Source organism: Rana temporaria, chromosome 7, assembly GCF_905171775.1.
Source record: "Rana temporaria chromosome 7, aRanTem1.1, whole genome shotgun sequence".
Lineage (NCBI taxonomy): Eukaryota > Metazoa > Chordata > Amphibia > Anura > Ranidae > Rana > Rana temporaria.
The window spans coordinates 210,692,349-210,705,227 of record NC_053495.1 but is presented as its reverse complement, the minus strand read 5'-3'; the positions used below and the strand labels follow the sequence as shown (position 1 = coordinate 210,705,227).

Below are 12,879 nucleotides of genomic sequence, written 5' to 3'. Positions count from 1 at the left end.
AGTTTGAGGGGTGCAGAGGTGGGGGGGGGGGTGATGCTGTAACAGAGGTGCAGGAGGTGCATGAGGCTGGATGAGGGGACACGGGTAGGGTACAAAGACTGGGAAGTGCAGAGTTTGAGGGGTGCAGAGGTGGGGGGGGGGGGTGATGCTGTAACAGAGGTGCAGGAGGTGCAGGAGGCTGGATGAGGGGACACGGGTAGGGTACAAAGACTGGGAAGTGCAGAGTTTGAGGGGTGCAGAGGGTGGGGGGGGGGGTGTTGATGCAACAGAGGTGCAGGTGGTGCTCGAGGCTGGATGAGGGGACACGGGTAGGGTACAAAGCCTGGGAAGTGCAGAGTTTGAGGGGTGCAGAGGTGGGGGGGGGGGTGATGCTGTAACAGAGGTGCAGGAGGTGCATGAGGCTGGATGAGGGGACACGGGTAGGGTACAAAGACTGGAAAGTGTATGTAGAGTTTGAGGGGTGCAGAGGTGGGGGGGGGGGTGTTGCTGTAACAGAGGTGCAGGAGGCTGGATGAGGGGACACGGGTAGGGTACAAAGCCTGGGAAGTGCAGAGTTTGAGGGGTGCAGAGGTGGGGGGGGGTGATGCTGTAACAGAGGTGCAGGAGGTGCATGAGGCTGGATGAGGGGACACGGGTAGGGTACAAAGACTGGGAAGTGCAGAGTTTGAGGGTGCAGAGGTTGGGGGTGCTGTGTTTGAGAGGGTTTAGAATTTGGGGAAGTTGGGTGTGCAGGGACAGGGAAGTGCAGATTTGGGGCTGCAGGAATAGTGGGGTGTAGTGGTTAAGGAGAGGGGTGTAGAATTCAGGGTGGGGGGTGCAGGGACAAGGAAGTGCAGAATTTGGGGAGGTTGCAGAGGCTGAGGGGTTTTGGGATAGGGGGGTGCAGAGATTGGGGGGGGGGGTGCAGGGACAGGAGGTGCAGAGTGGGATGGGGAGACGGAGAGACGGGGAGACGGAGAGACGGGGAGACGGAGAGACGGAGAGACGGGGAGACGGAGAGACGGAGAGACGGGGAGACGGAGAGACGGAGAGACGGGGAGACGGGGAGACGGAGAGACGGGGAGACGGAGAGACGGGGAGACGGAGAGACGGGGAGACGGAGAGACGGGGAGACGGAGAGACGGAGAGACGGGGAGACGGGGAGACGGGGAGACGGGGAGACGGAGAGACGGGGAGACGGGGAGACGGAGAGACGGGGAGACGGGGAGACGGAGAGACGGAGAGACGGAGAGACGGAGAGACGGGGAGACGGGGAGACGGGGAGACGGGGAGACGGAGAGACGGGGAGACGGAGAGACGGGGAGACGGAGAGACGGGGAGACGGGGAGACGGGGAGACGGAGAGACGGGGAGACGGGGAGACGGGGAGACGGAGAGACGGGGAGACGGAGAGACGGGGAGACGGAGAGACGGGGAGACGGGGAGACGGGGAGACGGGGAGACGGGGAGACGGGGAGACGGGGAGACGGAGGGATAGGGGGAGGGATAGGGGGATGGATGGGGGGATGGAGGTAGGGATGGGGGGATGGGGAGATGGGGGGATGGGGAGATGGGGGGATGGGGAGATGGGGAGATGGAGGGATGGGGGGGAGGGAGGGATGGGGGTATGGAGGATGGGGGGGATGGGGAGATGGAGGGATGGAGGGATGGATGGGGGGGATGGAGGGAGGGAGGGATGGGGGATGGCGAGATGGAGGGAGGTAGGGATGGGGGGATGGGGGGATGGGGAGATGGAGGGATGGGGGGGGATGGAGGGAGGGATGGGGGTATGGAGGATGGAGGGATGGGGGATGGAGAGATGGAGGGATGGGGAGATGGAGGATGGGGGGTTAGGGTGGAGAAGGGGCAGTTGCGTGCCTCATGGAGAAGGCAGGATGGGGAGATGGGGGGATGGAGGGATGGATAGATGGAGGGATGGGGAGATGGAGGGATGGGGGGATGGGGCAGTTGGGTGCCTCATGGAGAAGGCAGGATGGTGAAAGGCCGGTGGAGGCGATGGGGAATTACCGTTGAGGATTGGGTTCGTTGTGCTTATCTCGCTCGTGTTTGATCATCCGATATCGTCCAATGCGGATGTCGGGTCGGGAAACTTTCATGCCGTTCAGAGTTATCCTGGAGAAGAGAGAGAGGAACATTTATATCCATTTCATACAAAAGTGTCGGCTTCAATGTATGTCCATTATAAACGGGATCTGAAATTACAACCCCCCCGTCTATTATACCCCCGAGACACCAACTCCCCCCCCCCATTTATATTATAACCCCCCCCCCCCCCCCCCGATACACCAACCCCCCCCATCTATTTTATCCGCCTGTCTTTATAATACCCCCGGATAAGATCTCAGTAAATCTCACCAACCTGTTGTAAATGTCGTCATCTTCTCCCCCCCAGCCCCAGTACTCGTTGGGGAAACCGTTTATCTTCAAGAACTGAGCTTTACTCAACCCCGAGACTCCGCCAAAGTACCCCGCGTAGGGCAACCTGTAGGGAACAAGAGACGAGACGAGACGGATGTGTGAGAACGGAAGGCGGGGTGAACAATCACAATCTTCTGCTGCTACAAATCTCATCCTTCCTTCATGTGAAGATTCTCTGATCCCACCCCCGAGGAACCAAAGATCTGACAACGATCCTTGCTGTGCTGGACTTTTCACCATACTGGCCGCCATTTTAGGCGCAAACAGGTTGAGCCATGATTAGCGGTATTCCGTTGGTCAGCTTTGTGAGCGCTCCAATGACCAGCGAGGACTGCGGGGGATATGGGAAACATTTCCCGGTTATTTCCGAGCCGACATAAAAGCCATTCACAAGCTGTACAGATCAGAAGCCCTTAATCCTAACCCTTATCACTAACCCTTAACCCTAGTGCTTATCCCTAACCCTAGCTGTAACCTTTAATACTAACCCTATCCCCTAGCCCTTAACCCTATCCCCTAGCCCTTAACCCTAACCCTTAATCCTAGCCTTAAACCATAGCCATTAACCCTAGCCTTCACCCTTAACCCTAGCCTTAAACCATAGCCCTTAACCCAAGCCCCTAACCCTTATCCCTAACCCTTTACCTTACTTATCTCTAACCCTAGTTCTTAACCCTAACCCTTAACACTAGCCCTAAACCATAGCCCTTAACCCCAACTCTAGCCCTAACCCTTAACCCTAGTGCTTATCCCTAACCTTAGCTGTAACCCTTAATACTAACCCTATCCCCTAGCCCTTAACCCTTACCCCTAGCCCTTAATCCCAAACCCTTAATCCTAGCCTTAAACCATAGCCCTTAACCCTAGCCCTCATCCTTAACCTAGCCTTAAAACCCTAGCCCTTAACCCTGACCCTTAACCCTAGCCCCTAACCCTTATCCCTTTACCTTAGTTCTTATCTCTAACCCTAGTTCTCAACCCTAACCCTTAACACTAGCCCTTATCCTTAAACCTAGCCTTAAACCATGGGTGCTCAACCTGTGGCTCTCCAGCTGTTGCAAAACTACAATTCCCATAATGCCTCAGCCTTTGGGAGACATGCTTGTACCTGTCAGCGGCTTGCAATGCCTCATGGGAATTGTAGTTCCGCAACAGCTGGAGAGCCACAGGTTGAGCACCCATGCCTTAAACCATAGCCCTTAACCCTAACTCTAGTGCTTATCCCTAACCCTAGCTGTAACCCTTAATACTAACCCTATCCCCTAGCCCTTAATCCTAAACCCTAATCCTAGCCTTAAACCATAGCCCTTAACCCCAATTCTAGCCCTAACCCTTAACCCTAGTGCTTATCCCTAACCCCAGCTGTAACCCTTAATACTAACCCTAACCCTTAATCCTAAACCCTAATCCTAGCCTTAAACCATAGCCCTTAACAATGATCCTTAACCCTTATCCCTAACCCTTTACCTTAGTTCTTATCTCTAACCCTAGTTCTTAACCCTAACCCTTAACACTAGCCCTTATCCTTAACCCTAGCCTTAAACCATAGCCCTTAACCCTAACTCTAGCCCTAACCCTTATTATTAACCCTTAACCCTAGTGCTTATCCCTAACCCTAGCTGTAACCCTTAATACTAACCATAGCCCTTAATCCTAAACCCTAATCCTAGCCTTAAACCATAGCCCTTAACCCCAATTCTAGCCCTAACCCTCATCACTAACCCTTAACCCTAGTGCTTATCCCTAACCCTAGCTGTAACCCTAAACCCTAATCCTAGCCTTAAACCATAGTCCTTAACACTGACCCTTAACCCTAGCCCCTAACCCTTATCCCTAACCCTTTAACTTAGTTCTTATCTCTAACCCTAGTTCTTAACCCTAACCCTTAACACTAGCCCTTATCCTTAACCCTAGCCTTAAACCATAGCCATTAACCCTAACCCTTATCCCTAGTTCTTATCGCTAACCCTAAACCCTTATCCCTATCCCCTAACCCTAATCTTAAACCATAGCCCTTAACACTAGCCCTTATCCCTAACTCTTAACCCGAGCCCTTAACCCTAACATGTGACTTTGGACACAAAGTCACATGACAAGTTGCAGCCCATTGATGGCAATGGAAACCCCTTCAAATCTATGCGACTTTGAAAAGGTTCCGGCACTACTTTGATGCGACTTGAGTTTCAGAGAGTGTAAAGGTGCATCAAAGTCACACTCAATGCTTTCCAATTGGTTAAAAAAAAAAAAAAGAAGCAAAATGCATCAAAAATTTGCAGTCCCATTAAAGTCTATTGCACCAAAAAAAGTCCCCGACCCTTTCCAAGGAACGCAGCGTCTGAAAACGCATAGATGTGAATGTGGCTCATAGGAAACGCGTTAAATGGACTGTAGTGCGTTTCTGCAAAACACAGTTTTGAACCCGGACATAATGTAATGGCAACATATTCCATATTCCAACATATTATGCCCCCCCATAGAGCAGATCATACCCCCTTCTGGCCCCTAAATTCCCCCTCCCAACACAAATCCCCTCCCCCAATCTCCCCCTCCTTTAATGATACCACAGTGGCACCTGGGGCAGCCGCTCCCGCCTGCCCACCCCTTGTCCTGGGTGTACATGTTGAGTATTTGGGGGCAGATTTTTGGCATACAAGGAAATTTTCATTGATGGATCTGATTGGGACCACTCCCAGGTGCACGCCATGATTTTCCCGCACCCAGGCGCACGCCATGATTTTCCCGCACCCAAGCGTACGCCATGATTTTCCCGCACTCTCTCCGGTGACATCGTATGAAGATCCGATCGGTGACATTTCCCACGTATGAGGATTCTCCCTGCGGTTGGAATTATTTACGCTTTTCTCTGCAGCCTCACAGATCCGTCTCGCGCTTTATCTCCACGCTGAAGGCAGCGCGCTTTGCTGCATTATCGCTGTAATTACACGCAAGTTTATTTTCTTGCAGCTCCGTAACAAAAAAAGTGTTTATTTCTAGTGATGAGCCGAACCTTCCGGGGTCTCTTCAAGGGAACCTTCCGGGGTCTCTTCCAAGGGAACCTTCCGGGGTCTCTTCCAAGGGAACCTTCCGGGGTCTCTTCCAAGGGAACCTTCCGGGGTCTCTTCCAAGGGAACCTTCCGGGGTCTCTTCCAAGGGAACCTTCCGGGGTCTCTTCCAAGGGAACCTTCCGGGGTCTCTTCCAAGGGAACCTTCCGGGGTCTCTTCCAAGGGAACCTTCCGGGGTCTCTTCCAAGGGAACCTTCCGGGGTCTCTTCCAAGGAACCTTCCGGGGTCTCTTCCAAGGGAACCTTCAGGGATCTCTTCCAAGGGAACCTTCAGGGATCTCTTGGGAGGAGCCTGTGATACTTGTGGACATGGGAGGAGCCTGTGATACTAGTGGACATGGGAGGAGCCTGTGATACTAGTGGACATGGGAGGAGCCTGTGATACTGGTGGACATGGGAGGAGCCTGTGATACTGGTGGACATGGGAGGAGCCTGTGATACTGGTGGACATGGGAGGAGCCTGTGATACTGGTGGACATGGGAGGAGCCTGTGATACTGGTGGACATGGGAGGAGCCTGTGATACTGGTGGACATGGGAGGAGCCTGTGATACTTGTGGACATGGGAGGAGCCTGTGATACTTGTGGACATGGGAGGAGCCTGTGATACTTGTGGACATGGGAGGAGCCTGTGATACTTGTGGACATGGGAGGAGCCTGTGATACTTGTGGACATGGGAGGAGCCTGTGATACTTGTGGACATGGGAGGATATGTATACCCACCATCCCTACAGTCACACGGGGGAGGGGGAAACATGATGCTTTGGGGGGGTTTCTCTGATAAAGGTCCAGGCCGACTTTGCCGCATTGAGGGGCTAATGGGCGGGGCCATGTATTGGAAAATCTTGGATGAGAACCTTCTTCCCTCAGACAGAACACTGAAGATGGGTCATGGATGGGTCTTCCAGCATGACAATGACCCAAAACATACCGCCAAGGCAACAAAGGAGAGGCTCAAGAAGAAGCACTTGAAGGTCATGGAGCGGCCTAGCCGGTCTCCAGACCTTAATCCCATAGAAAATTAATGGAGGAGCTGAAACTTGGGAGTTGCAAGAAACCTTCAGGATTTAGAGAGAGAAAATCCCTCCTGAGATGTGTGGAGACCTGATCACCAACTACAAGGAACGTCCGATCTCTGTGCTTCCCAACAAGGGACCTCCCCCAACTACTAAGGTGATCAAATACTTATTTTACTCCATTTATAACATTTATATCATGTGTTTTCTTTCTGTATTTGGTTGATATTCTGTCTCTATCATATAAAATACACCTATGAGAAAATTATAGACCCTTCATTTCTATGTAAGGGGGCAAATCTACACAATCCCCACTGTAAGTTCTACCTGTTGTATATTTATCTGTTACGTAATAAAGAGAACTTGTAACTTTTCCCGTCACCGCTGGATGGTTTGGCCACCAGGAAAGCCTATGTGGCAACTCTGACATCCGACTCTTTCCAGAGTTTTGTTCGGCAAAGTTTATAGGCCAACAACACACACATTTCCCATTCAGGTGAGCCGACACCCTATTAGATACCTTTCTATTACCATCAGTGGGGTAGATTCAGGTATCTCCGCCTAAAGATACGGCGGCGCAACGTAGTGAATTTACGCTACGCCTCCGCAACTTACAGGAGCACGTGCTGTATTCAGAAAGCACTTGCTCCGTAATTTGCGCCGGCGTAGCGTAAAAGGGGCCGGCGTAAGCGCGCGTAATTCAAATGATCTGGTAGGGGGCGTGGATCATTTAAATTAGGCGCGTTCCCGCACCGAACGTACTGTACTGCGCATGCGCCGTCCCTAAAATGTCCCGACGTGCATTGCGGTAAATGACGTCGCAAGGGCGTCATTGGTTTCGACGTGAACGTAAATGGCGTCCAGCCCCATTTACGGACGACTTACGCAAACAACGTAAAATTTCAAATCGCGACGCGGGAACGACATCCATACTTAACATGGCTGTGCCTCCTAATAGTAGGAGCAACGTTACGACGAAACGACTTACGCAAACAACGTAAAAAACTACCGCCGGGCGCACATACGTTCGTGAATCGCCGTAAGTATGCAATTTGCATACTCTGCGCTGACAACTATGGGAGCGCCACCAAGCGGCCAGCGTGAGAATGCACCCTAAGATACGACGGCGTAAGAGATTTATGCCAGTCGTATCTTAGGCTGAAGTCGGCGTATCTAGCTTTCTGAATACAGAAAGTAGATACGCCGGCGCAACTTAGCAATTACGCGGCGTATTTATGGATACGCCGGCGTAATTGCTCTCTGAATCTACCCCAGTGCCTACATCCTCACCACACTGCCCCACCACACATGCCCCACCTGCCCCACCGCACAATCAGCCCCTTGTAATGATATACTTACCGGAAGCCAAACTTGTCCATGGCGATGGCGAAATGGCGCGGTTGCTCATAGCAGTGGTAGAGATTGCGGTCATCCATTGGAATGAGATCCACATCACTGAAGATGAAACAGTCGTACTCGGCGTCCTTCATGGCCTCCAGGAAGCCGATATTCAGGAGTTTGGCGCGATTGAAGGTCTCCTCCACCGAACTGCATGGAGAGATTGGAATTGGCGTCAGTCGGGACATCACAAGCACAGATTTACAGCTTCGCCAGCCAGAGATTCTCATCTATAAAACTCAGAGGACCATTTACAGCATTGCTCATTCCTTATTGGTCAATACAATTTCTGCCAATTTTCACCCATTTATAAAGCTGACAATTTTCATCGGATTTCCACCAAGGTGACAACGCCATGCTGTCTGGTGGGGAGATTGTACGGTGTTGGCCATCGATTCATTTAGAACGTTTGGAGTTTACGTGATCCCCTTACATTCCTTCTCCAGACACCCCAAAAAACCTGGGATAACGTAAACGTCAAACTTTCCACACAAGCAGTGTAGAAAGAAAAGTTCTGATCACATTTTTCCCTATAAAGCTGGCACACTACACTATTGTTAATGGAAGGTAAAGAGTTTTAAGCATAGTGGAGTCACTCAGGGTTTAGTACCCCCCTTGCCCTCTACAGTCTGCTTTTCCCCCATGTCAGTATTACAATTTTCCACTTCCAACTTTCATAAAGTAAGAAAAAAGAGGGTGCAGTGAGGTAGGGTGTGGCAAGGTGGAGTAGAGTTAGGTGGGTCAGGATAGGTGTGGCAAGGTGGAGTAGAGTTAGGTGGGTCAGGATAGGTGTGGCAAGGTGGAGTAGAGTTTGGTGGGTCAGGATAGGTGTGGCAAGGTAGAGTAGAGTTGGGTGGGTCAGGATAGGTGTGTCAAGGTGGAGTAGAGTTGGGTGGGTCAGGATAGGTGTGGCAAGGTGGAGTAGAGTTTGGTGGGTCAGGATAGGTGTGGCAAGGTAGAGTAGAGTTGGGTGGGTCAGGATAGGTGTGTCAAGGTGGAGTAGAGTTAGGTGGGTCAGGATAGGCGAGGTGATGAAAAGGTTGGGTGGGTCAGGATAGGTACGGAAAGGTGGAATAGGGGTAGTTGGGTCAGGATATGTGAGGTAGAGTATGGTTAGGTGGGTCAGGATAAGTGAGGCAAGGTGCAGTATGGTTAGGTGGGTCAGGATAGGTTAGGCAAGGTGGAGTAAGGTTAGGTTGATTAGGATAGGTTAGAAGGGTCAGGATAGGTTAGGCAAGGTTGAGTAGGGTTAGGTGGGTCAGGATAAGTGAGGCAAGGTGGAGTAGGGTTAGGTGGGTCCGAATAGATTACACAAGGTGGAGTACAGTTAGGTGGGTCAGGATAATGTTGATCAGGATAGGTTAGGCAAGTAGGGTTAGGTGGGTCAGGATAGGTTAGTCAAGGTGGAGTAGGGTTAGGTGGGTTAGGATAGGTACGGCAAGGTGGAGTAGGGTTAGGTGGGTTAGGATAGGTACGGCAAGGTGGAGTAGGGTTAGTTGGATCAGGATAGGTGAGGAGAGGTGGAAGTAGGGTTAGGCGAGTCAGGATAGGTGAGGCGGGGTGGAGTAGGGTTAGGTAGCTCAGGATAGCTTAGGCAAGGTTAAGTAGGGTTAGGTGGGTCAGGATAGGTGTGGTGAAGTTGAATAGGGTAAGGTGGGTCACGAAAGGTTAGGCAAGGTGGAGTAGAGTTAGGCAAGTCAGGATAGGTGAGGTGAGGTGTGGAAAGGGTTGGGTGGGTCAGGATAGGTACGGAAACGTGGAATAGGGTTAGGTGGGTCCGGATAGGTTAGAAAAGGTTGGAGTAGGGGTAGTTGTGTCCAGGATAGGTGGAGGTGGGCCAGGATAGGTTAGGCAAGGTAGAGTACGGTTAGGTGGGTCAGGATAGGTTAGGCGAGTTGGAATAAGGTTAGGTGGGTCAGGATAGGTTAGGGCAAGGTGGAGTAGGGTTCGGAGGGTCAGGATAGCTAAGGCAAGGTGGAGTAGGGTTCGGTGGGTTCAGGATAGGTTAGGTGAGTTGGAGTAAGGTTAGGTGGGTCAGGATAGGTTATGCAAGGGTGGAGAAGGGTTCGGTGGGTCAGGGCAGCTAAGGCAAGGTGAAGTAGGGTTAGGTGGGTCAGGATAAGTGAGGAAAGGTGAAGTAGGGTTAGGTGGGTCAGGATAGTTGAGGTGAAGCGAAGGGGGATATAGGGCATGCTTAGATAGGGTTAAGTGAGGTGAGGAAGGGTTAGGAGAGTGTTTGTTAGAAAAAGGTGGAGTAGGGTTAGGTGGATCAGGATAGGTGGGGTGAGTTAAGAGGGACGATAGGATGCGTTGAGGTAGGGCTGAGTGAAGTGAGGAGGGGTAGAGTGAGAAAAAGTGTGATGGGGGTGAGGTGGGGTGAGGGGAGGTAAGGTGCTCTTCTGAGCTCTTCATAGGTGGTGGGGATGTGGATGTGTCGCACATCCCGTCCAACCATGAAAGAAAAAAAAAGTCCTATATGAAGTACAGAACCAGAATCCGGTCCATAGACAGCGGATTCTGATTGGTTGCCAGGGATAATGTTCTTTGCGGTGCATCATTTTCAGTGATTTGTTTTTATATTGACCGATAAACCAACCGGAGCCGAGGGGAAATGGAGGAGAAAATGACGCCATGAAGTCATAGAGGACAAGGAAGCGATCGTCATATAAAGTGCGGCAAATTTCCATCACCATTCCCAGAGAAAGAATGGCGGTAGCGTTGGAGTCAGCGGGGGAAGACGGCGAGGAGAATGCTGAATCCTGAGATTTAATGTCTCGGAATAAACAGCGGCGACATTATGATAAACAAATAGAATTATTCCTCTCATTAAGACCCTATGGGGTCCTCGGATTTTTCCTGAATCTCCATTTACATTCTTCTCTATCAGACCGCCAATATCCGAGAGACGAGTCACGCCGAGATCCCCGACAGACGCCAGGAGGAAGATTTACTAAATGTTACCAAATTATTATTATTACGTCTAGTTATAGGACTCTCTGCATCTAGAGCTACCGAATATATTGTTACATTGTTATTATTGATTCCGATTCATTCTATTTATAGAACTCTCTGTATACAGACTACGGCCCGGATTCACATACATTGGCGCATATTTATGCCGGCGTAGCGCAGAGAGGCAAGCACCGAATTCACAATGCACTTGCCTCCCAAACTGCGCTGGGTTCCCTCGGCGCAAGCCGTCGTACGTGGAAGTGGGCGTGAGCCATGCTAATGAGGTGTGACCCCATGCAAATGATGGGCCGTGTGCCATAAAACGAACGGCGCATGCGCTGTCCTGTGGACGTATCCCAGTGCGCATGCTCAGAATCACATCGGAACTACTCCCTAAGATACGACGGATCACTGCCTACGACGTGAACGTAACCTACGCCCAGCCCTATTCACGTACTACGTAAACGACGTAAAATACGACGGCTGTGTTCCCTGGTCCATACCTTAGCATGGGTTGCGCCTCCTATATGGGGAATAACTTTACGCCGGACGTACGACTTAGGCAAACCGTGTATATTATGCGCCGGGCGCAAGTACGTTCGTGAATCGTAATCCCGCCTAATTCAAATTTGGATCAGGGGGGCGTGTTTTATGCAAAACTACTGTGACCCGTCGTGATTGACGTTTATTCGGAACGGTGCATGCGCCGTCCGTGGAATTTCCCAGTGTGCATTGCTCCAAAGTACGCCGCAAGGACGTCATTGGTTTCGACGTAAACGTAAATGACATCCAGCCCCATTCACGGACGACTTACGCAAACGACGTAACTTTTTCAAATTTCGACGCGGGAACGACGGCCATACTTAACATTGGCTGCGCCTCATATAGCAGGGGCAACTTTACGCCGGGAAAAGCCCAACGTAAACATTGTAACTTTACTGCGTCGGCCGTGCGTACGTTCAGGAATTTGCGTATCTAGCTAATTTGCATACTCAACGCGGAATTCGACGGAAGCGCCACCTAGCGGTCAAAAAAAAAAAAAATGTAGTTTAGATCCGACGGCGTAAGAAACTTACGCCTGTCGGATCTAATGGATATCTATGCGTAACTGATTCTAAGAATCAGTCGCATAGATACGACGGGTCGGATTAGGACTTATGATGGCGTACATGGCGCTGCGCTGTCGTAAGTCCTTTAAGAATCTTGGCCTCTGTATATAGCGCTATAAACTAAAGTGTTGCAAATGCAGTGTCTGCAAATGCCACAGGTGTGCATCAGGCCTTAGGCTGGGTTCACGCCAGTCCAGTGGGAATTCCAGCTCTGTTTTCGCCTGCGAAGAGAAAAAGCAGCTGTTTCAACGGTTCCTCTCCATGGTAGCTGCGGATCAGCTGAGCAGGGAAAGGGGGGGGGTGGGAGGTGTAGTGAGGAGGGGGGAGAGAATTCATGTTCACAACGGAACGCATCTGCAAATCCAATGCGTTCCCATAGAAGATAATGGGCCTGAAGTCGCACCTGAGCCGGACCAGTAGGGGGGGGGGGTTGGGACACCACCAGTAGGGGGGGGGAGGATTGGGACACCACCAGTAGGGGGGGGGAGGATTGGGACACCACCAGTAGGGGGGGGGATTGGGACACCACCAGTGGGGGGGGGGGGGTTGGGACACCACCAGTAGGGGGGGGGGGGGGGTTGGGACACCACCAGTAGGGGGGGGGGGGGTTGGGACACCACCAGTAGGGGGGGGGGGGTTGGGACACCACCAGTAGGGGGGGGGGTTGGGACACCACCAGTAGGGGGGGGGGTTGGGACACCACCAGTAGGGGGGGGGGGGATTGGGACACCAGTAGGGGGGGGGGGGGGGACACCACCAGTAGGGGGGGGGAGGATTGGGACACCACCAGTAGGGGGGGGGAGGATTGGGACACCACCAGTAGGGGGGGGGAGGATTGGGACACCACCAGTAGGGGGGGGGATTGGGACACCACCAGTGGGGGGGGGGGTTGGGACACCACCAGTAGGGGGGGGGGGGTTGGGAC

The 12,879-nt window shown here is 52.0% G+C and overlaps 1 protein-coding gene across 1 annotated transcript in view; it reads right to left on the bottom strand.

The window, feature by feature from the left end:
• B4GALT2 (beta-1,4-galactosyltransferase 2) overlaps positions 1-12,879 on the bottom strand; it is a 77,609-nt gene that overhangs the window by 3,795 nt on the left and 60,935 nt on the right. The window contains 4 exon segments of the mRNA XM_040360950.1: positions 2,007-2,111; positions 2,359-2,481; positions 7,855-8,033; positions 8,243-8,251. Of these exon segments, the coding sequence (XP_040216884.1) occupies positions 2,007-2,111; positions 2,359-2,481; positions 7,855-8,033; positions 8,243-8,251 (416 nt within the window).